This window comes from Clinocottus analis, unplaced genomic scaffold, assembly GCF_023055335.1.
Source record: "Clinocottus analis isolate CAN_PGR_092001 unplaced genomic scaffold, fCliAna1.0.p SCAF_9, whole genome shotgun sequence".
In the NCBI taxonomy this organism is placed as follows: Eukaryota; Metazoa; Chordata; class Actinopteri; order Perciformes; family Cottidae; genus Clinocottus; species Clinocottus analis.
The window spans coordinates 4,774,506-4,798,105 of NW_027176251.1; the positions used below are offsets into that span (position 1 = coordinate 4,774,506).

General features: G+C 42.8%; 1 protein-coding gene across 2 annotated transcripts; it reads right to left on the reverse strand.

Annotated features, from left to right (window-relative positions):
* Positions 1-429: 429 nt before the first annotated feature.
* zgc:158766 (uncharacterized protein LOC100009641 homolog) lies at positions 430-21,756 on the reverse strand. 2 transcript variants are annotated; one of them, XM_068570518.1, is made up of 24 exons: positions 21,536-21,756; positions 16,730-16,927; positions 14,576-15,809; positions 11,771-11,953; positions 11,275-11,398; positions 10,823-10,916; positions 10,225-10,311; positions 9,902-10,018; positions 9,398-9,496; positions 9,035-9,177; positions 8,792-8,930; positions 8,569-8,691; positions 8,299-8,463; positions 7,249-8,120; positions 6,540-6,789; positions 6,133-6,222; positions 5,232-5,456; positions 4,830-5,000; positions 4,557-4,734; positions 4,328-4,444; positions 3,618-3,896; positions 2,558-2,784; positions 1,699-1,768; positions 430-791 (listed from the first exon to the last, which is right to left on the reverse strand). In XM_068570518.1, the coding sequence occupies exons 1-23, from the start codon at positions 21,602-21,604 to the stop codon at positions 1,724-1,726; spliced, it is 5,229 nt and encodes a 1,742-aa protein (XP_068426619.1). In that variant the 5' UTR covers positions 21,605-21,756; the 3' UTR covers positions 430-791; positions 1,699-1,723. The 2 variants fall into 2 exon arrangements, with proteins under 2 accessions (XP_068426619.1, XP_068426620.1); XM_068570519.1 differs by lacking the exon at positions 1,699-1,768.
* Between the last annotated feature and the right edge of the window lie 1,844 nt (positions 21,757-23,600).

The window sequence follows — 23,600 nt, forward strand, 5'->3', positions numbered from 1 at the left end:
AAAAAAGAATTAGGTGACTGCGTTTGCAGACTTTTTGTTTGTTTTCTTGTGGCTTGCTGTTCCCTTGCTGAGCAGCTCGGGGCTGTGGTCTGCGTCTGGTGTTTGACTCGGACTGAGAACACAAGGCTTGTGGTAAATGAATGTCAGCTACTCTCACGTGAAGGAAAAAAAACAAACACTCCTCACCCTCTGCGTCTCTCTTTGTAACTGTATGGCGGGCCTCATCGTGTTGCTTTGTTGGTCTATATACCGGGTTGTCTGTGTGGTTTCACACGTCAACAGTGGAAATATCTGCAATGTGTTCAGATGAACTCACACTTCCAGAGATGTGAAGTTCATCTTAACACATTTTTAAGTGTTCAGATAAACTTCACATTTCTCCAATTTTTAAGTTAAAAAAAAAGGCAAAGAAACAACATGTTTTGAACATTTTATTCACCTGTACAACTTGTAATAACAGAAAACTGGCAACAAAAGAAAGTATTGTCTGGATTGATCTGCCTGCTATTTTTTGTTTGTATGTCACATACATAAAAAAAATCCTCTACAGTATGAACACAGATTCATATCTAGCTCATTAAAACAAATGTACAGACCACTGACGTACCATCATGGCAGTGTAAATGATGTGTCAATTTCCAATTTCCGGAATGAAAATAATGAAACGTCAAACAATAGTTGAGCTTCATCCATTAAAGTCTTAGTGCTGCGAAGCTGGACTCCTCTTCATTTCATCTCCTTGTCGTGATGTACAAACTAATGTTGCATCATTCCGCTTCAGGAACTCACAGCTATGAAAAAAGAGGGAATACACAAGAAAAAGGAATTAGAAAAACATATTTTTGCACTGACAGGTTATTTTATTTCAGTCAGAATGCAATAATAAGAATGTAAGAAAGCATATTTTAATGCATTTAAAATAAAAAAAATAACCTTTATCAAAACATGCAAAGGAGCAAACAAACGTTTCTTTACTCTATTTAATGATATGATTTTAATAGACAAATTATGAATCTAAGAGTGTTTTTGGTTTATTACTAAAAAAATTAAAAGTTAACCATACATTTAAAGCAATATCAACATAGGATACTTTTTTAAAAGAATTGATACTGGGTGTTTTATTGTCATTTGGGTACTACAGTGAGGTAAGTACAGTGAGGCGGTTTATTGCCTACAACCTCCAAGTGACCTTTATGCTGCTATTTGCATTGTAATATTTTATGCATATAATCTGGCAGTTTGCTATGTTTTTTTCCTCAAAATTAAGTCCTGTAAAAGCCGATTAAAAAAAGTAGAAACAAATAAAAACAACAAGTTGAACAGTTTGTTAAAAACACAAAACTCAGGCATCACCAGAAAACAACATGAATGCATTCCAAAGCCCCAAAACAAAGGTTGCTTACATGCGGGTGTTCAAACATACATAAAACTCTTGAAAACACAAATTTCATCCTCATGTCAAACGGATGCACGGAGGAAAATTGAGAGGGAAACATGAACAAGAGCCAGACGTTTACAAACCCCCCCCCATCGGGAGGAGAGCCCCCTCACCCACCGGGACACACTGCCATGCAGCACACACCAAAGGCACCAACAGCACATTTTCACACAGATTAGTAGTCAGTCGGGTATCTCACAGGGTTAATGAGGCTGTGAAGGGAACAACACAGAGCCGCTCCGGTGACAATGGTTACTTACTGAGCTAAAATCCCTCAGCTCTGAGTCACACCACAGTAGAGAGGCCTACTGCTATATGAGAGGCCTTGCTCTGGTAAAAACAAAACAGTGAAAAGGTGGTGAGTTCAACTGAAGCTTGAAAAATATTCTCTTCCACTTCAATCCATTTCACACGTAACCGGTTTGGTCCATTTGGCAGTCTGGTTCCTTTGGAAAGGTGTGAAAACTGTCAATCAAACCGACTGGACCCGCTTAAAAAGGTGGGTCTCGGTCAATTTGTGGTGTTCAATATAATTGCCTCAGCGTTGCGTGGTTTAAAGCGCACACAGAGGGGATTTTAATCCTAAACCTCTTTATAACAACAATTACATGATTTATTAAGGTTATTATCAGGATTTAAAGCCAGTAATTGTCCTGGCTTTAAGCTAATTCAAGCAAATAATCAACATTAATGATCAACATAAAGTTGTTTTCTAAATCACTACCCTTTCCAATCTCACTTTGGTTGAGTAGAAGTAAAACTGCATTCATAAAGCATGAGCACCTCAGAACAATATGATGATATGCAGCTTCACACAATCGGTCTTTCAAAAAAAAAAAGAAAAAAAAAGACTTCTTGTCTTGTTTTGCTGAAGATATGAATTTGGGTAAAAAATGTAAGTACTTTATGTCTTCTATACCGAGGTAAGCTTAAGCTGAAAAAAAAAAAAAACGGACCTGAAATAAATTATAAACAGATTTGACTTGAGAGAGAGCAAAATAGAAATGGGGGTCACCGCAGCTTATGGTTTATCTGAACTGTGCTTCTCGAAATACACTGTCATGATTGCAGAAGTGTGACTTTCAGTCACTGAGTATAAGACGTCAATCAAACACTCACTGCTGTGATGAACTTGGTGCCCTGGGGTTGGAGCTCTTCCTCTTTCTGGAATATCGAGGGCGATGGGATGGAGGAGGACGTGGTGGAGGAGCACAGGAAAGTGGGGGGATCGTTGTTATTGTAGGAGTCCATGACGGTGCTGGCATGCCCGGGTATCGTGAGGGTACTCAGGCCTGTTACACTGTCACTGGAGGTGCACTGGGACGATGTCTCTGAGCTCTCAGTGACTGGAACACAACACAAAGAGGAAGTTACATTAATACTGTCACACTGAATAAAGCAACATTAAAGTCTCCATTAAAATAGACTCGAGCATCCCCTAACCATCGCAAAGCATTTTCGTTTGAAAAAACAATGTATGTATGTAATACACAGCGCTTACAGATACATGGGTGTCTGATTTAATGTTGAATATGTACAATTCAGTTCACTTACACTTATATTATTGAATATTTATTAAAAAAAAATACTCCATTACATTTCTAAAAGTTCAGTCAGCGCGCGGGCAGTCACAAAGTTAGATATTTAAATCGGCGTTCCATCTCGTTAAATCAATTTGTGTGTTGGATGTTCATTTTTTGGACTTTGGCAACTCCTAGTGGCAGCAGCAAAGATGACAATATGGCAGTAATCAGTAATCCCCCCAATCTACCCCGCTAAAAATGCTACACATAGAGGCGTTGTTTCATTTGTTAGCAATTAACATGGTTATTTATTTTTGAAGCTCTTCTTCATTTTATTAGTGTTTTATCTTTGCGTAGTTCCATGAATACTGACTTGGAGTGGGTGAATACTGGGTGAAAGAGTGGGTGAATACTGGGTGAAAATGGGTGAAAAGCCCTACATGAGCTGCTGATTATGTACAAAAGCCCTCCGATCAATTAAAACAGAGACAAATAAGATTTAAATTACAGTGTTTAAGCTGAAAACCTTATTTCTGAAATCTTATTTAAACCCAGAAATGTTTCTGTATCTGATAATAATCAAATCAAAGTATATACAGATAAACTTCCTCACATAAATTGCTTTGGGTAGTACAGAAGATAAATTAGCCACTCACTCATGGAGGGCTGGCTCCCGGAGTCCTGCTCCAGCTCATCTTCCTCTATGCAGTCGTAGGGCCACTGGGCAAAGGAGGGAATGCTGGCAACTAGGTATGGGTGTGTGTGCGGGTGAGAGGGTGAGGAGTAAAGATGAAGGTTGAGCGAGCCCAGCAGGGAGGAGGAGGACTGGCTGCTGGAGGAGGAGGTGCTGCTGTTGGAGATTGTGGAGTGAGGTCTCTTGAACGAAGTGGCGTGATCGAACGAAGACACCGCAATGGACGCCCTGGTCCGAGCCTCTGTCGGCAGAGAAAAACACAGCGAGCTGTGTGAGTTCATGGGAGGGATGAAAGGTGACAAGGATGCATGAACATTCCTGTGGTTGTTAATGACAATAATTGAGGCATGAATCACGTTGTTTTACAGCATGAAAGAGGAGTAATGTAAAATAGTTTACTGCGGTTGTAATTACGTCAAATCAGTATGTTTTAAGATTTCAGCTGGTGCGTTAACTTGACAAAACTCTCGTAATGTTTTATACTACTACAATAAAACACCTATAAGCAAGAGCCAAGTTTTTGAGGTTTCAGGCAAAGACAAATTTTGTGTGTTTGCATAATTACAAGGTGAATCATGACGATGCAACAAACTGTAGAGCAGGAGAAAGAGGGATAAGAACGATAAAAGCACACTAAGGCTCAAATACACAAAGTGTACAAGGACAGCTCACCTGTCCCTTTCATGATATAGTCAATGGCTCTGTCACTGATAGCTGCATCACTTGGCTTAATGTCCATAAAAGGCTTGCTTCCAATCCCCATGGACACCATCTCCTGCATGCGCAACTCTGGAATCCAAAAATTAAATATTTAATGACAAAACCTTTGTCTTGCACAGAATAAAGGGCCTGAATGTCACATATACACATATATTCAGATCAAAATTACAATTAAATACACCTCTGTTTCTGAGCGCCTGCCTCCACAGAATTTTCCCTATGATAGCGGTCCACACTGCCTTGACCTCAGCGGAGCTGGCTTGGAGTATAAACGTGTCCTGTGACTTCCTCCGACGGAACCAAATCTCAAAGCGGAGGCCGCTGTCGCCAACATTTTCAGTCATACCTATTTCTGCTGTCTGAATAGAACAGAAAGGAAAAGAAACATGAACTCAAATATCATCAAACAAGCAGAAATGTGTCCAAAAGGGATCCTCAAACAATAAACTCTTACTTTGAAGGACTGTTTATAGATGTAAAAGTCATATCCTCCCTCAATCTTCTTGGTCTTGCTGAAGAGGATGAGGTCTTCAAACAAGAAGACGTGGCGGAGGTATTTCCTTCGTCCGCACCAGACTATGAATTCATCCTGGCAGCGGAGTTGACCCTGCTCCTTTAGGTTCACCTGGAGAGGAAACATGGCCATTCACATGCGTCAGAGAGAACAATACAAATCCTGGTGGGACTCTGACCTCAATCGGCTGTATACATAACAAGCTGACCTCCAACTCAAAAACAGTATCATGTCTTGCCGGTTTAAAAAATAATCATAATGTGGAGTAGTGTTTGGTTTATGACGATATCAATGTATTCATCACAGCAGCACATGGCTTTAAGCTCCTGCATTTCCTCTTACATCACAGCCCCGAATGGCATCCATAGCCAGCAGGTCATTGCCATGGCGAAGCTGAAACTTGACCATCTCCTCTGCAGTGCGGAGGTCGCTCAGCTCCTGCTCCTGGGACTGACCGCACTCCTTGATCAGGTCTTTCAGCAACAGCGCATATTTACTCATCCTCTGAATGGGCTTCAGCAAGTACGACGCCAAGTCCATCTTGTCTCCGAGCTCCATCTGCTTATTCTAGGGAGACACACAGTGAGGATTATTATTGTGTATTGTGTCTTGTAAATATGGGGACGCATGCATTGTGAGTGAGTCGTACAAACTGTAGGTCAATTCTGCTTATTAGCGGTTAAATGATGTTGACTCAATGCAGCTGTGTTGAGTGTTGGACATGCATTAATTACAGCATGACCAATACTACAATAAAGAATCCTTTAAACATGATCATTCAATCATTGTTACAAAAATATGAACTTTGTGGCAAAGTTCACATTAGAAAAAATTAACTTTTCAGTGCTCACAGGTGGGCAAATTATGTAACAGTGACATTGTGTCTGAATTAAGTCAAACATCCCAGTTTAAATCCTGAAACCAAAACAGAGGTTATGGTCACTCCCATCATCCATGATAACTGCTGATGAAGGCCATCAGATGTGGTTAAAACACTAAAAATCAAAAATGTTGGCCTGTGTGTTGAGATTTGTCATATCAAAATAATTTAGTTCAATAATATATTCAGATAATAATAATTCATCTGTGATTAGCTAACATCGGCCATAAAAACGGGCCATGTTGAGGAATTACTCAGAATCTAATGTTTGTATTTATTGTGATCCATTTAGTGTACAACCAAAATATGATGCCCTGTGACCTGCCGCTCTACGAGGAATGCAACCGAAGTTTCCAGACGCACCTTAAAGAATTCATTCCCATGGCTGCTGAGCAGTTCGTCGGACTGAGGCTTATTCTTGCTGTACAGAGCATACATTCCAAACTGATCCTCCTGCACACAAGATTAACAAGTTACAACACTGACTACAGTAAGAAGTATGTATTTCAGTATGCATTGCAAATATAGTGAATGTTTCAGCTCCCAAGAAACTGAAAATATAATTTCATGGTTTCATTATGCTGATGCGTGGCTATGTGGAACATATTGGGACAACAACGGCGTGACAGTGAAACCCTGATAGATCACTGGAAACAGGTCTACACATCATTACAATCGCTGCTGTTGGGAGCCACTCGACCTGAGTGTGGTTTTTAGGCTGTCAGCGTGCCGCCTCGGGCCGCTCTGACTAGCTGACTGTCTGGACTCACGTGTCTGAGAAAACAGCTACTGATGGACAGCGGGGAGTGGGCGCAAGACTCCAGCTCCTTCAGGAAATACCGACTGTGGAAGTCCCACAGTTTCTCAACATTCCCGAAAATGATGCTGCGCTTCCCCCGCAGGTCCTGTGGCAAGTCCAGGCGCTCCATCTCGGCGAAATAGTGCTCAATGACGTAGCTGAGAGACCGAACATACTCCCTCTCTGTGGAGATCATCTCATCCATTATGTGCTGTACTTTACTGGACAACAAAAAGACATAATAAGATGTAAGAGTACTCACGATGCACTGGTAAAACTAGTAGTACAATACCAAACAACTTTAGATCATAAACAAAAAAATTAACCATTTTAATAATTGAATAATCATTTTGCATAATTTATAGAGCAAAAAGGGCAAATATTTGCTTAATAATAATAACCTTCAATTAGGATTTGCCTTATTTTCTCAGCACTATTCTATTATACACTGAATATTTTAGGGTTTCTTAAAGCAAAACTAAACCATATTTGTCAAGGAAAGGAAGATGAAAATAATTGAAACGTAAACAGTATGTGAAAAGATTTAAAACTATTAACCTTAAATCCTGTTTTACTCTTCTATTATATTTTTCTGTTATGTTGTTCACACTCTCTTTATACACTTTTTAATACGTATAAAGTAACATTTCAGGTCTAGTGTCCGTGATTCCCTCCCTCACCTGCTGTGTTTCTTGCCTTCTCCGTCACTGTGTCTGTTGTGGGTCCTGGAGGGCGTCGACATGCTGCGGCTGCGTCCTAATGCAGGGCTCAATATGTTAGGTCTCTGCAGCTTCTTCTCCGCAGACACGTTATTAGCCACCTCCAAGCCCTTGATGTACACGCCGGTGTAGCCATGGATGTGGCTGACGTCCGAGTGGCCACTGTCCCTCGGGGTCAGCTCATAGCTCATGGTCTTCTTCATGATCTTCTTCATTGGCTGCTTGCGGAGGCGGGCCGCACCGGAGTAGACGGGCTCCGATTGACACGATATGGTCGAGTCGATGGTGCAGTCGCTGTCTGTGTCGTCAAACATGGAAGGACTCTGCCTCAGTTTGCTGTCGCATTCGGGGGGGAACGTGAAGTGAGAAGAAGAGGAAATGGAACTGGTTGGGCTCTTGGAGAAAGGCCCAGCAGAGAGAGGCTTGTTGTCCTCAAACGGTAATGGTGTCATTACCGCAGGTAAAAGCACGCACGCTTTCGCTGCATGCAGTTCTGAAGTGGCGGTCTGGCTTTCGGAGATCTTTAAAGAAGCCACCGTGTCAACGGCCGTGGAGTGAGGGGCTGCGGTCCTGGCTCGGGCCAAAGTCTCTTCCAACTGCTGTTTAGTTTGCTGGCACTTGTGCCACACTGTGTTCCACTGCTGCAGCTGCTGAGGGCTCTCCAGGGAGAGCACCATGTTGTTGAGAGTGCTGAAGTTGTCCATGGAGAACTTGGACGCCTCGGTGTAGTAATCCTGCAGGATCTGCACCACAGATGGCAAAAGTCCAACACCTGAAGTGTCTAGACTCAAGTGGCCAAAATAATCCTGGCAGTGCTCCATCCACTGGTTTGCCTAAAGATTTGAAAGAGTGATTCATCATTACAACACAGTATGCTTAATCCTGAAACATGTCTGGCATATACTTCGGTTGTAAAGGAGATTTTAAGATTTTAAGTTCATGCTGATTTTTAAATACTCAAAATGTAGCATAACTTTGGACAGCATATCCACATTAGGTTTAAATACTTACCGAGTCATAGAATTCATACAGGTTGGTTAGGATATCTAGCTGGGCCTTCCTCCTCTCCACTCTGCTTAAGACGGAGCCCAGATGTTGCTTAAAGTCAAGGAGAACCGAACCTGGAAGGGACTCGGGAGACTCTTTCACCAGCTGCAGGCCGAGCCTCTGCTGGTGCTGTCAGGAAACGGACAAAACGGATTTAGCACTGATTGTCTTCTCAAAATTACACATTGAAGGTGGTCTATGAGGAATGTTTTGAGAAACTACGTCCATATTTACCACCGTTTCCTCAAGAAACTGATCCAAGCTCTCTCGCATCTCCTTGACTTTGGCCACAGACAGAGTTAGCGATTTTAACGGCGTCAGCTGCTTCTCTCCTTCGACACTGAACCAAAGTTTGATCTGAAAAGAAAAAAAGATTGTTCATTGATTAAATATCCCAATTGTTGAACGAGAAAACAGCACAAATAACAATTTCAAGAGTCAAATAGTTGAAGCTCACCTGTTGCGTTTGCTCTTCAAACGTTCGCACCTCCAGAAGGTTCTCTAACTGTTTCTGAGACTTGTTTGAGAGGATCACAAGCTTATGGACTTCTTCGTCTACTTGGTTGTACAGTGCATTCAACATGTCGACAGCATCTCTAAGTAGACAAAGAAAACAAAAACAGGACAGAGAGGGTTAAGAAAATGCTATCATTATCAGCACAGGTTGCAATGATATTGGCTTGAGTGGTTTCTTCAGTACCTGTAGTTTTCATTTTCACAGGCCTCTTCCTTCCTGATGCGGGCGAGGACAGTTCCTCCTTCTAGACGCAGTCTGTTTAGACGGGTGTCCTCGAGCACACACTTCATGAGATGCCTCTGCTGTTCTAATACCTCAGAAACCTCCTGGTGAAGAAAATCAAATGAGGAAAAGGATGTAAAAACAAAACATAAAATATCTGTTTCATTTAAAACTCAAAAGAAAAGCACTAAGATCACAGAGAGTACCCATAAAACACACTCCTGAGCTGTTTACTTCAGTTAAGAGGCCAGCAGAGAGCTATTGTGAGTCAGTGGAGACACATAAATCAGGAGGCAAGACTGCCTGCGGGGGCCCGGGTCTGACCTTCGAGGTCTTCTGGTTGCCGCTGCCGCTCAGTGTGCTGATAGACTCCTGGAGGGAGGAGATGGATGCGCTACAACTGCTGGCAAATGGGTCAATTTTCTGTGAGAGAGACAGAGAAAAAGAGATTATCAGAACTTGCAGTGTCAACACATAAAACATCTCTGCAGCCCGTCACCATTCTTAAAATCGGCAGGATGTTTTGGAGAAAAATCTAAAATTGGTCCTCGACCATGCCTGAAATGCAAGGGATTGATCAAAGAATGGCCACAAACCATCCATGTGTCAGCTGGCTCAGAGAAGTAATTTGTTTTAACAATACGTAACGTTAAAAAAAAAATATATATATATATATATATATATATATGTATTTTTTTCTTTGTATCAACGAACACTCAACAACTGAATTATTATTATGTTTTTAGAAAAGGCATCTACACCCTCGCCATGCTCTTGAGTAAGTTTACAAATATGCTTCTAATGCCCAGCCCCCACCGTCACACCCACCTGTCTGAAGTGGATCCAGTGGTTGTGGTCGTAGTGGAAGGTGCCCTCCAGGTCTTGTGTGAGCTGGGTTTGGTCGATGTGCTTCAGCAGGGCTTTCAGAGATGACATTGTTTCAGTCTGTGGCAAGAAGAGCACAAACACGCACTCAGCTTGATACTCTGTGTCATCACAGCCTACAGCATCAACATTAGAGAGGAATGCTTCAAATCTCAATCGAGTAATAACGAGTTGATTTATTGCAAATCCATGACCAAATCTCGGGTAACAAAAACAGAAATACACTTAAATAATAGATAAATAATATAATAAGAGTATTTATTTACCTGTACATCAATGTCTCTCTCAGGTTTGGCTGCTGTCTCCTTGTCCACCAGGAAGAGAACAGTGTAAAGTGCATTTGGTGCCAACGCCTGAGAAAAACATGCACAATTATTTGCATCGGCGATTAAGATAAAGAAAATAAATGAACATACGCAGAGATTTTTTTTTTTTTACACAGATAAACTGACTTAGAATGCATATGCTGTGGTTTACAGAATTATCATCCGGACATCAGTAAGACATCTCATCATCATAGCATGATGATGTGTCTCTTGTAAGTCGGCTGCAGCCGTCCCACTCCCAGTGTGCGGTTAAAAACAGACAAGTGAGCACAGGCTTCTCCACTTGAGCCCTGAAGCCAGCCTTTTTTCAAAAACATGTCTTGGAAAGGCAGTCAATGTGAATTTAAAGGTGTGCCTCTTTTACCAAACTAACCGTGTCAGAAACTGAGAGGTAGAACATTAAGATATGTGTAAGGAATGCCATCGTGTAATAACCTCAAGACATAGCAACATAGCTCAGAAGATAACAGAGATTCAGCCTGTGAGCTCTTTGGGTGTGTGTTGGAGGGTAATTACATGTTTTCCACTGCGGGCTCACCTGTAACTCAGACAGAGATGACAACAGAGCTGGAACAGGCTGCTGCCTCCTGCTGTCTATTACAACAGTTAAGCCTTGATCACGCCTTTCTTTCCTGAAAGCAAAGTGTTACCGTTAGTGTATTGTCTTTGTCACCTGACTTAGAAAGATTGGGTCAGAGACATTGTTAAATACAATAATTCCAACTACGCTTGAAAGACACATACAAATATCTAACAGCAGCTACGAGAGACCTTGTGAGTCTGAACACAAACACTTTTCATTTTCAAGATAACTGATAAAGATCTATAAGAAAATAATGACTTTTTCCATTCATCTAGAAGCTCTAAATAACAACTACACCGCAAAGGAACATTGGAAACATGCTAGACATTCACCTAAAAAAAAGACAGGTGTGAAAGTAACTGGGGTTATTCTTAACAGACACAAAACCCAGAGTATGCGTGACTTACCGCAGCGTGGAATAGTAGTAGCCCAATAAACAGGTGAGGTCATTGACTGTGCAACTCTCACCTGCCCACACCTGAGCTCTTGTGCACACCTGTAGCACTGCCCTCCCACTGCGATCTCGGCTTCCTGGAAGAGAAAATGCCAGCAGGGGGTCAACACTTTTCTTGTCGGGGATGTTCACGCTTTAGGGAACGCCTAGATCAAATTATAAAGTTACTTTGAGGATGAAAGTACTTTCTAAGTTTCTTAAACATTTGTTAAATTAGGGGGAGCAACAATATTATCCAGAAATAATGTTGTTTTCTTTCCAGCAGTGTGGTTCATATAATGTTGTTTTCTTTCCAGCAATGTGGTTCATCAGGATTTCAAAGCACCTTTTACAAAGTGTATATAAGGTAATAAGCAATGGAAATGACGCATCACATTTTACATTAAAAAAAATGTATTAAGATGAATGAAAGAAGCTAATATCAGCTGTCTGAATCTCTTGTTGCCCACCTGGCAGGATCACAGCACCAGATATGAGCAGCTTTTCATTGACCTCCGACACCACTTTGGGGGAGGAGCCTGAAGCTGAAGCCGGCCTGATGGCCGTCCCATTGGCAGCTTTTGGACTGTACGACTCTTCTCCACTGTGCCTGTGCCGTCTGTTCTCACTGCCGATGGTGTCATCGCGCTGTCCTGTGGAAATCAGTATAAATAGTCGGCACACTTTGTCCAAGTGATACTTACTGAGCCACAACTGTACAAAAATGCAGTACAGTCAATATAAATTAGAAGCCTCCTTTCACCTTAGCACTAAATCGTAATACATCATGAAGCAAGTGTTTATTAGTGGTGACATAAGTGCGCTCTAGTAGTGAGTTCACCCTGACTCATCACAGAGCCCAGGTGTTCAGTCAGCCTGAGTCACAGGTAACTCATGGCATCATATCTTCACATCCTCCTCACCAGCCTTTCATACCTCGAGGCTCTGTTTGTAAGAATGCTCCTGACACAGATCCTATTCCTGAGGCAGCAAAACACAGTATTCATTGTATACCCCATGGGTATACTTCACTGTGCCTTGGCTAAGTACCTGAAGGAATACTTTCTGGAAATAAAAAAAAAAACAGTTTAGCGTGCCAGAATTTTCTATTGAGCACTCACACACAGTGAATCTGAGGCTGATGGGAATTGTAATGATTATGCCAGTATTTGGTCATAAACCAAAGTGTTGGACTGACCAGCTGACCGACAAAGACATTCCTGTTCCCGAGAGCCATAAAAATAAACTCTGTCTTTTCTAAACATCCAAGAAGGAATAGCGGTGGAAAATAAACATAAAATATTGATAGGCCATTGCTCAACCAGCTCTGCCGATACATCTGTGACTATGGATCTGTCTGATGGACACCTGTTGTGTGTTGTCTTTTTTAAAAGTTTGAGGCCTCTTGTATTGTCCTGCTCTGTTCTGTGACAGTAAACCTCCCAGCTCAGCCTCTATTGTCATCAAACAGTCAGTGCATTTCCTGTGCGACTGTGTGGCCAGGCTTGTGTTTGCTGCATGTTTCCTAAATAGCTTTGTTTTCAGAGGAAGTGACAAACGTAGAGTAAAGCCTCCTGAGTATTGTCCTGTGTTTTTGTATAGTCTGTGGGACACGTTTGCAGGTCGTCAAAGCGGCGAACACTGCACTGGTTGCTGGAGCTTTGAGTTACCGATTACATTAATTACGCAGGAAGTGTTTTGATATTGCAGTTTGCTGGCTCATATAATGAGTAATCTAACCTGTTTGGAGTATTTCTTTCAGAGTGGTGTGAGTCAGCGCAGGTTAGGTCTTGTGTTTCTGGACTGAATGGACTCTCCAAAGACAGAGGTGTAGTTTGAAAGGTTTTTTTTTCGTGGATCGCCATTGGCTGATTTGATTCACAAAGGACACTTTTGTAAATGAGGCAACCCATCTGGGATCAGTGCAGCCTCCAGCCCCAATAACATTGGAGGGTCATCTCATTGTGGACTGCTGGGGTCCCTGTGGTTGGTTTACAGGGTTTACAGGATCCTTTGTTGCTTTTAAAATGTCGTCGTGGGAAACCTGCTTTGCAACAGCTGAAATACAATCCAGTCTGAGGTAATCTCAGGAACGCAACAGAGATGTGATTTAACTACAATATTTTTGCTGCGTGGTTTATATTTAACGCATTTAAATGAACATATGTTTAATCGCTTTTATCTATAAAATCGGTACCAACAGCTTTAACTATGGTATAGCATTGTCCAAGTTTAAGACCGAGAGATTAGAAAAACTCTTTATCGCACATTTCAATTCACGGAAGAATCTGTGTTTTCAAAAAACAGCACGATTCCCTTGGTGGTACTCTCACACCGGCGCTTTCCTGAGCTACCCTGTATGAGCCAACACAAAAACAAAGACTGACAGTGGTAAAGAAAACACAGAGTTGAGAGTAAGTTCTGTTTCCTGGGTAGGGCCGTACCTGTTTAGTCAACGTGCCAAAAAATACACAGTGGGCTTTGAAAATCAATCTGTCACCAATGGCTGTGTTAATTCTTCAGAGTTATGGGCTGTCTCAATTCAGACGGCAACTGCAGCCACCTGATGATTAACCACTCCTGCTGCAGGGTATAATTACACACCCTGATGAGAAACCTCTATTATCTGGTTATAAAGCGTGAAAAAGTGGTTAAGAGTGGTTTTAACACCCTGGTGTTATGTTACTTGATAAGCAAGAAATGATGAGTTATGGACTTTTTCGATGATTCAACCACTGTTGGAGAAAAACACATTTCTCATCCTTATTCATACCAAAAATGTAAATCTAAAAGTGTCTGTAGTAGTTTTGTTTCCCCAAAAAATCTCCAGAAATAGCTGACATTTAGTGTTTAGACACTTTGTGTCTATTGTGGACTCCTACTACTATGAGTTTTTATGGAAGCACCAGGTGTATGTGCGATAGACTTTAAATGAACGACAATGCCCATGGTCTTTGTAATAAAGGAACATATCATCCTGTATATTAGTGTTGCTCATTGTTTTTCACAGTTTTAGGACCAAAATAAAAGGTATATAAGTAGAGAAATAAGCTTTGGTTACACAGATAATATGTATTATTGATAGCTAAAGCTGTGAAATAAATGCAGTGGAATAAATATAAATTTGAAATGCAGTCTGTTAATGTACTTTATAATCATAAAGCCAACATTAAATTAAAAACTATTTGCACGTAATATTAGCAACTTAAATGTGATTTTTGTTCGATGAGACATTGATAAAGCAAAAGGTTGAACATCAGTGCAGCATCACATACCTGACTCATCTTTGCTGCTTCTCCTCTCAGAGCCAGGAAAAGCCGCCTCCACATCCAGCTTCCCAAAGCGAAGAGCGTAGCCATTTATAAGCTTTTTGGGTGAGGTGCTAGCTGAGCCTCCAGAAGAGGATCGTTCCCGGTGGCCTTTAACCTGGCCGGCCTTGTTAGTCCTCTCCAGTGATTTTGAGCGTCTTTCTGCCCGTCTCTCTGCACTCCTCAAACCCCTCTGTAAGTAAAGTAAAGGTGTGCTGGGTCTGGAGTCATCGCCGCCGAGCCAGCTCCGGCTACCCAACCTCCGAGATAAATGTTCTCTGGAGGAAGACCGGGTGTCGGGGCTGCTTCCTGGGGTCACAGATTCCTCTCTTAGACCAGCGCCGTGCTCTGGGCTTTCCTCCAGAATGGATTCAGAGCTCGAGCCAAGGCTCATGGGGTTCTGCAGGGCCTCCATGTAAGATTTCCTGAAAAGTCTCCTGCTCTCAAATGCAACAGAGTCCCTTGGGAGACGTCGTCGAGGGCCAGGGTTACTGAGGTCCGTAGTGAAAGATAGCATCTTGGACCCTGGCCCTCTCTCGCTCCCACCACTATCCTCACTTCCTATTCCACACTCTTCAGTGGGCCTTTCGATTGTAATGATAGGTGGAGCAGTGTCTGGTGAACCCACACTGTGCTTCTCACCGCTGGGGTCCAGATGGTGTCTGTTTGGGGAGATGGGCTCAGAGAAGATCGAGTCAGCTCCCTGAGAGTGCAGAGACTCTCTGGAGCTGCGGTGGCTGTCAAGAGTCCCTGTGGAGCCGCTGGTGCTGCAGGTGCTGAGATGGCCGCGGAAGCCACCTCTGCTGCAGCGCGCTTGCATGATGGCGTCCGCCGTGCTGCTGACAAACAGCGGGTTGACCACGTTCTTCCACGGCGTCCTGTATACAGCCGTACCAGTGGTAAGCAGACAGTTCTGTAGTGGGTGCAGGTTACGGTCACGCGTTACATTCTGCAAGAACTCAGCTGTGAAGACACTGCCATACATGCTCTCTGCGACGGTGACCTCTGTGATGGCCTGCCCACTGACCGACAGGCATTTTATTACGAGCTTTGCAGTCTTGCGGCCTAAAGGAACAATCTGTAGGTAGAAGTCTCCCTGCTTTAGTCGCACTTTGTGCAGAGGGGCGAGCTGCAGGACGACTTTCTCGTGGATGCAGAGAGGCCACCCCTCATGATAGAACAGCAATCCTCTGAACCTCACCTAAGAGAAAAACAGAGAAATTACAAAAAAAGATTATCATTTATGTATCGTGGCTCAGCGGTGGTATGACTGACATCTGCAAAGCTGTGTTCAAACACATGTTTAACTTTAATCCAGTGCCAAGATGTTTTCATTGAACACAGGATGAATCACTGTCAGCGATCACTCGACGAAAGAGAAAAACCTGTCTGATCAGGCTTGGTTTCGCAGCAACCACAACCCAAATCTTCACTGTGACAGAGTAAAAAACATAACCTAGGAGCAAATACACTGTGCTCAAGGGTTGGCTTTTTCATCTCGTATGAATGTCAATGCACAGACCGAGGATATGATCTTCCTCTGAAGCCTCTCATATTGCCTGCAATACAAAAGACTCAAGCACTGCGAGCTGGTCTCAGGGGCTCGGCTTAGGTGAAACTATTGCTATGACTATCGTTCGAGTGTAATCACCGCGGAGATGAATACAGAGGAATAAAGTTACAGCGCTTTGGTTGTAGAGCCCTAACCCACAGCAATCAAAGCTTGTGAGAGAGAATATTGAATTTCGTTTTGGGCCCAAGAGTCTATGGCAGCCTCTCAAACAGACCACAGTTTCCCTCTGTTTCCCTATTCAGAGAAAGATGGCCGCTTTTCAGCTCGTTTTCAGAACAATAATCAACTCTGTCTCAGTCTGATGCTCCCTCTTCCCACTCAGCAAATATATTCCCACTCAGTAGCACTGTTCTCACATTCTTTTTGTCACAAACATGTTGTCTTATCAGCTCAGCTGTTTATCTTTCAAGATATTTATAATTGAATGGAGTGTTGGAGTGTTTTGGGAACGACATGAGTTGATATGTCCAGACACACAGATGCATGTTTTAGTGGGACTAGTGGTTATATCAATTTAACTTGAGGTGCCACATCTAGCAACAACTCACACAGGTTTCTTGTTGGATGATCTGCAGGATTCTCTTGGCAGGAAGCAAGAAGTCGATGAGGCAGCGGAGGCCGTCTCCTCGGTACTGCCTTTCCACCACACTGAAGAGCTGCCACAGGACCGTGGCAGCGGTGGCACTGAAGGGGCGGTACAGGGCCGACAAGGTGCTCTGGATACAGCTGTCCAAAGACTCAGTGTCCTGTGTAAAATAATATTGGGATTAGGTTGGACAACTTTCAATAGATGAAGTTTGTGCTAAAAGTGTCATATGTGCTAGTAGAAGTAACCACAAAATACAGCTCAGGGTAAATTTCCAAATCATATCACATGGTAATCTATTGAATAGAAGTCAAAATACTTCAATAAATGTCAACTCCCTGATGGCCTTTGAGGAAAAGCCAAGGGATCACAAATGTTGTTATGTTCATCCTCCGAAGACCACAAATGTCTTGTTTCAAATTACTGTACCAGTGAGTTGAGATATTAGAGTAGTGGGCCAATCAACCGTCAGGCAGACCATCACAAGAGCCACTGGCATGGTTCAAAATATCATCCAAAGGCTGCCAAGTGGACATGAGTTACTGAGCAAGATCCCACTTAGCCAGACAGTCAGGAAGTTTGAACATGACAGGAAACATCAGCCATGATGGTTTTTCCATCAGCGAGAGGGGAAACACCTGGTGGGAGTGACGTCACTGTCAGCGGACACAAACAGCAAAAACTGGAAAGTACAGACTGGACACCAGTTGAGGATGGGATGGTGCAATGCTACCCATTAATAACAACAATGTCACTGACTTTTATCTGACCCGTACAAGACCTGGGCCACCTCCACCTGTCTTCACCAGAAGAGATGACACGTCTGAAACTGTTAGTTACAACTTGTCCGGGGATGAGAAGGGACATTTGGGATTACAGTCGTCCTGGACGAGGTCGACCCGGTCTTGTAGTTATGCTCATGGTTCAAGCTATGACCTTCCTCTCAGCAGTCGGTGCCAAGGCCAAACATCCCTTGCCTATCTGTCCTTTCCGAATGGAACACAACAGTGGAATAAAGACAGCTGCCTCCGACGATAACCACACAGATAGATAGCAATGCCAGGGAAAGTCCCACACTATGACAACTGTGTACCATGCTGAGGAACGCGGGGGTTGAGGACGCCGCTCCTAACTCTCACTTGAATGTCTTCGCTGCATTTACATGACAATAAAAGTGTGTAAAAAAAAAAGGATGCTTAGAAACACTCCGGCAAATTTAGCCTGTCAGACTGCCCATGCTTCACCCTTTGTAGGATCTGTCTTGTTGATCTAAGCAGCTCAGCACCATCAATTAGAAGAGAGCGAGTACAGTTCAGCGCATTGGTACACATGCCACGACTCTACTACAAGGCGCACATTGTGTACTCCGCCTCTCTAAGTGGTATGTGCTGTACAGTGTTTGGTGCCCTGAAACAAAACGCCCACCTCCATTAGCAGTCAGCCTGCTTTTAGTGAGACAAAAATGGCTCTGGGCATTAGTCACTGTTACACCCGGGAGGAGAAGAATAACATGGTGTTTTATTGGAGGAGAGCTAACAATGGGAGGAAAGCCCTCACTACATAGTTGGGACACACCAGTTTCTCTTGAGGTTTCCAAGACAGAAAAAAAACAGTGGTAGTGACAAAGGTAGTGTTTTGAGCAACGATTACTCATCATAGCAGAGATCTGAGCTCAATGATCAATCAAATGCTATTCAACCTGCTGCACAGGAGTGGCTGTCCATGTAATCTGACGCTACAATATGGATATAAAAAACAACAACAACAACACAATGTTTACAGTGAGAGTAATAGTAGTAGTGGAAATAGACATTACATCATCACCCTGTAGAAAACATCTTCCATAAGGTGCAACATGTATTGCTTTCCATTGTCCGGAAGCATTTGAAACTTCTCAAAAAAGTGTCACCTGGATAGTAGGAGACATATCTGCAAGTCTCAGCAGAGCTACTGAGCTTATAGCCACCAAAGCTGAGCTTCCCATCCGCTCTGAGCCACAGAGGAATGCAGTCTTTGTGTGTGTGTGTGTGTGTGTGTGTGTGTGTGTGTGTGTGTGTGGTTGTGTGTCTCTAGCCTCAGACCCTCAGCCAGGACAGGAACAGATTGGGAAGTCCCACCCTTTCTGATGCCAGGTCTTTGTAAGAGGCCGCCTGTGTGATGGAGGACTGAGGTGATAATTAATGGCTTCAACCTCCAGGTGGGACACCTTTGTCTGCACTGTCAGTAAACCAGCTGTTCAGAAAGTGCACGTAGCGGGTAAGTGGACTGAACCATGCGGGTTATGTCTCTGAAGGATATTTACCCTTAAATATAAAGAACAATTGCAATGTAAGTAAATGTTTGTGAGCCACTTCAAGTAAATTAAGGAGATATAAATATTCCATGTGAAAATATAATAGTAGCTAGTTACTCTAAAAGTACAGCACCTTTTTTGGAGAAACGAATCAAAGTCAGAGGGATAAAGAGAGCGAATGGGTGCATCACAGAGAAATAAAGAGCGATAGACCTTAAGAGACAGAGAGAGAGCGCGAGAGAGAGCGAGAGGTGGTCACTGACACATTTAGTGGGTCAGGGACACAAAAGGCGCTGCCTACCAGGCCTCCAGTGGAGCATGAAGCCACCAGGGGAGTGTAACAAGAGAGCCCTGGAGCCCCCATACAGACTGCTCACTAACCAACCTGCTAACAGCCTCAAAGGCCACAGGCTGACAAAGGCCACAGGTTGCTCAGACCTGCCCTGCCGCCAGGTGCCAGGACGCCAACAAAAGAGTCTAGTGAGACCTCACCATTGAACCCGCAATTTGATTCAGCTTTTGATTCGTAGCAATAGAAATCCTATCTCATGAGAGGAGGAGAGGCGAAGTGAGGGATGGGATATAAAGTGAGAAAGAAGATCTAAACACGACAAACAATTCCCAATAAAGTTTAGACATAAGAATACTAATATTGCCCGACAAAGCTCTTAAATCAAAATACAGTTGTGTTAAATTGAATATATTCGCAGCGATCAGTGCAGTTTGCAGATTCTTTATGTGACTGCTGCTCCAACACAAGTGCTTCTTAACAAGTGTCTCAGCTGATGGCACACACTAACTTACTTTTACTAAATAAACTGACTTGTATTGGAATAGACACACAAACATAGATATGTAAGACACAAATAAACTCTCTTTGTGTATGAGCACTACAGAACATGCTCTTCAGTGAACAAAGTAATAATATTAGAATGACAATGTAAAAAGACACTTTAGTAAATGTTACAATGTTATCTCAGGAGATAAACTTTAACCCAGAGAGGCCAACACTGATTGTGTGCTAAACACAGCTGGGTTTGTGGGGTGACAGCGGGATCAACCATGATGGAAGTCTGGAGGTGATAAAATGGCCAAAAGACCTCAGCAAAAGTTACTATTTTTAATTTCCCGAATTCACATCTACATTCCTATGGTTTGACTGCAATATGAGATAAAGATATCTGCTAATCATCCGGCTATAGCATAAGATGTTAAGTGTAAGGGCTACACTTTTTTTTTTCTCCAAGTACTGCAAAAAACAAAATGCATTTTTTCCTTAAAAAAAAAAAAAAGACTAAATCAAACTGTACCTCAACGGAGTAGAGAGAAAGATTCCCACGTCGGTTATCAGAAATACTTGAATTTTGTCGTCAACTAATCACTTTGTCCTACAGGAAGTAAACAACACTGGCAGGATATTGTTCCTTAGCCCTGACAGACCCACTGGATAGATGTTGCACTGTATACAACAAACATGCACATTCTCACGTTTGATTATGCCTTTGCATTAAAGGAAAACCCAACAGCATGAAGACAAAAAGTGAATGGAGGTCCTTAAACCAATCAAAGCGGTGATGGGCAATGACAGGAGAGACAAAAGAGACTAACAAAAGGCTGTTGTTACCTCTGCAGAGTAAATATAGCAGGGGTGCATACCAAAACAAGTGGGAGGATGATAAAAGGACGTGACTTATCAGAAAGGATACAAACTTGTGTATTTCACTGACCCCATTCTTTTTTTGGTTTGCAGATAAAAGCCCACAAAGGATAATGATGGCCCACAGCTTAAAAACATGAATGTCTGTATCAACTGAAGAAAGACATTCAAGATTTGAAATATGTTACTTATCTGGTCTTCAGATTCCAGTGTTTAGCTCCCTGTCATGACTCCACACCTAATGTGTCTTTAATCCCGAAGAGTCACAGCATTCATATTGTAACTGTTATGCAACAGTTGGAGAACACGTTGCGGGGCCATCAGTAAAGAATTACTCTGCCAATGTCCTTCGAAATGAACACAGATTACTACAAACATCCCGGTATCAGAGAGCAGCAGACAAAATGTTGCTGAAAATGCAAACATTTACACACGGTGTGACGTATTAACTTATCTTACTGAAACAAACAAGAAAATAAAGACATAATATAATTGAAACCAAAATAACATTACCTAATATGAACATAGAGTTTACCGATTAATGGATCAGCACACACACACACACACACACACACACACACACACACACACACACTATGCTTGTCTAAAAAAACTACCTGCTATGTTTTGGCGAGGTAGCAAGTGTTCAAATTGTCAGTCATCTACAAGCTGAGATATTAAAAAACACTCCTTGAATGTGCACAATAACACACAGACACACACTATCACGGAAGAGTTCAAACACACAAATGCACAAAAAGAAACTTAGAAAGAAGTCTCAGTAAAAAAAGGAATGCAGACATATTTAAAGCTCGTACCTTTATACTCAGATAGTTGTCACAACTCCGGGACTTTGCTCTGGAGTGCATTTTGCCCAGTGACAGCATTTAGGCACCAGACAAAAGACCAAACTTCAACAAATAAATAACTGTCATGGACTCCAAAAATCCAGTGTACAATCCCCTCTGTAAGTGCTGCAAGTCATTGCTGTGATAACAACAGGTCCCGTGCCTTTTCTCTCTCCAGCTCTCTGTGTGTGCTGTGGTGAAGGCAGCTGGAGCAGAATAAACTCCTGTCGGAGCGTGAGAGAGGCAGTGCGCTGGCTTCCCCGTCACTCACCCTCGCTCCCTCCCTCCAGCATAACCTCCCCCGCCCTGCTGCTGCTCTGCTACCGAAGCCTCTTCCAGCTGGATAAATGCACACTGCTGCAACTTCAGGCTCATCATTCAGATACAGAGAAAAAAACAAAAACACACTACCTGACATGCACACACCCCCCACCGCCGCAAGCCCCCAACACTCCACCCAGCATGGTCCGGACTCTGACTAACTCCTCTCTGCTCCCCCTGACCCTTTGCACCCCTACCTCCACCGACAGCTCCCCTCCACCCCTCCTGCCACAATGGTCTCTCTTTGTCCTGACAATACAAATGGACTAGGGTTTCAGCTTATTCTGCTGCTTTTCAAAAGGAAAAAGAAAGGAAGACATCAGCATAGGCTTGGTTGCTCAGGTCACTCTCTACAATGGCGTTCCCCTTAAATATTGCAAGGGGAATACCCAATCCGTAAACTGGCCCTTACACACCACTGACATATGTGGGACATCCTCCTGTTTGATAAGACAGATAGGACATCAAAAATTGTATATAAACTGTTCTTCTCAGAAAAGTTTCTAAGATCAAAGTGTTTTTGAGTTTAAGAAACACACATAAATTCAATTATATCATTAGCTAACATTCTTTGACGATGACATTTGACAGGCATTAAAAGAAAACCCTCACGAGACACCAAAGCAGAGGAGAGGTGAGCATGTTTTTACCGCTGGAATGCAGCAAAGTGACAGTTTTTTAAGCTCCTTCCCGTCTCTTCCTAAACACAGGAAGCCGTTGTTCAGGGAGAACCATGCTCGCTGAGAATGCACACTTTGTGTGAAAATGTGAAGATCATATTAAGCCTGCCTGTGTAAACAGAGACGGCAGTGAGGATCGGTAATTGGGTTTAGTTTATATTTGGAGACAGGCACTACTTGGTCCACAATGACCCCGCCGGAGACAAGAAGACCTGACTGCAGTCTCACAGCACACGTGTGCCCGCACAAACACGTTGTGACACCAGAGACATTTACACTTGTCACAAAAAAAGAACGGAAAACCATGAACCAGTGAAAACACCTATTGTTGTATATACAATAGATCTACATTTAGTCTTATGTATATATCTACTATATAATCTGCTATTTAAACAGACACACACAAACCTTGCGTATGCACTATGCAAATATACACTCCTCTCTCTCAGTCCATATCCCATAATGTTGGAGCCATGTCTGACCCTATAATTTCTGCTACCGTGGCCTTTTCCACTCTGGGCTGGTTTCACTGTCAGTGAGAGCAGATTTCCTCCTTTTATGCTTCCTCCATCCCTTCGTTTTTCTCCTTTTCCTTCTTTTTAATTCATACTTATCACATTGGGTTGAAATTACGGCACACGAGCAACAAAACGATTCAAATTGAAGTCAACAAAGGTCTCGGCTCATGTCCAAGATGCCGACGCCTCAGCCAACTGAGCCAGCAGGATGCCCGCTTTTTGTCAGCGCTGTGTAATTTTGAAAGTGAGGCTGCAGCTCTCTCCGTCATGGCCACATGGTGAGTAGTTATATTTCAAAGATTTTTTTAAGTAAGTTAAATGAAGCTGACAGGAAGTGAGGGAGCATGACATGAATCAAAGGTCCCCCGAGGCTCTCGTACTGGGAACGTTGTGTTCCATGGCCGGCGTCCGAAAACCCAGAGTCCTCCAGGGCACCCTCAGTGTAAACTTAAAGTGTGCCAAAGTGAGTTTGTAGTTTTTAGAGATTATTGAATAAAGTTTTGATCTGTTTCAAGT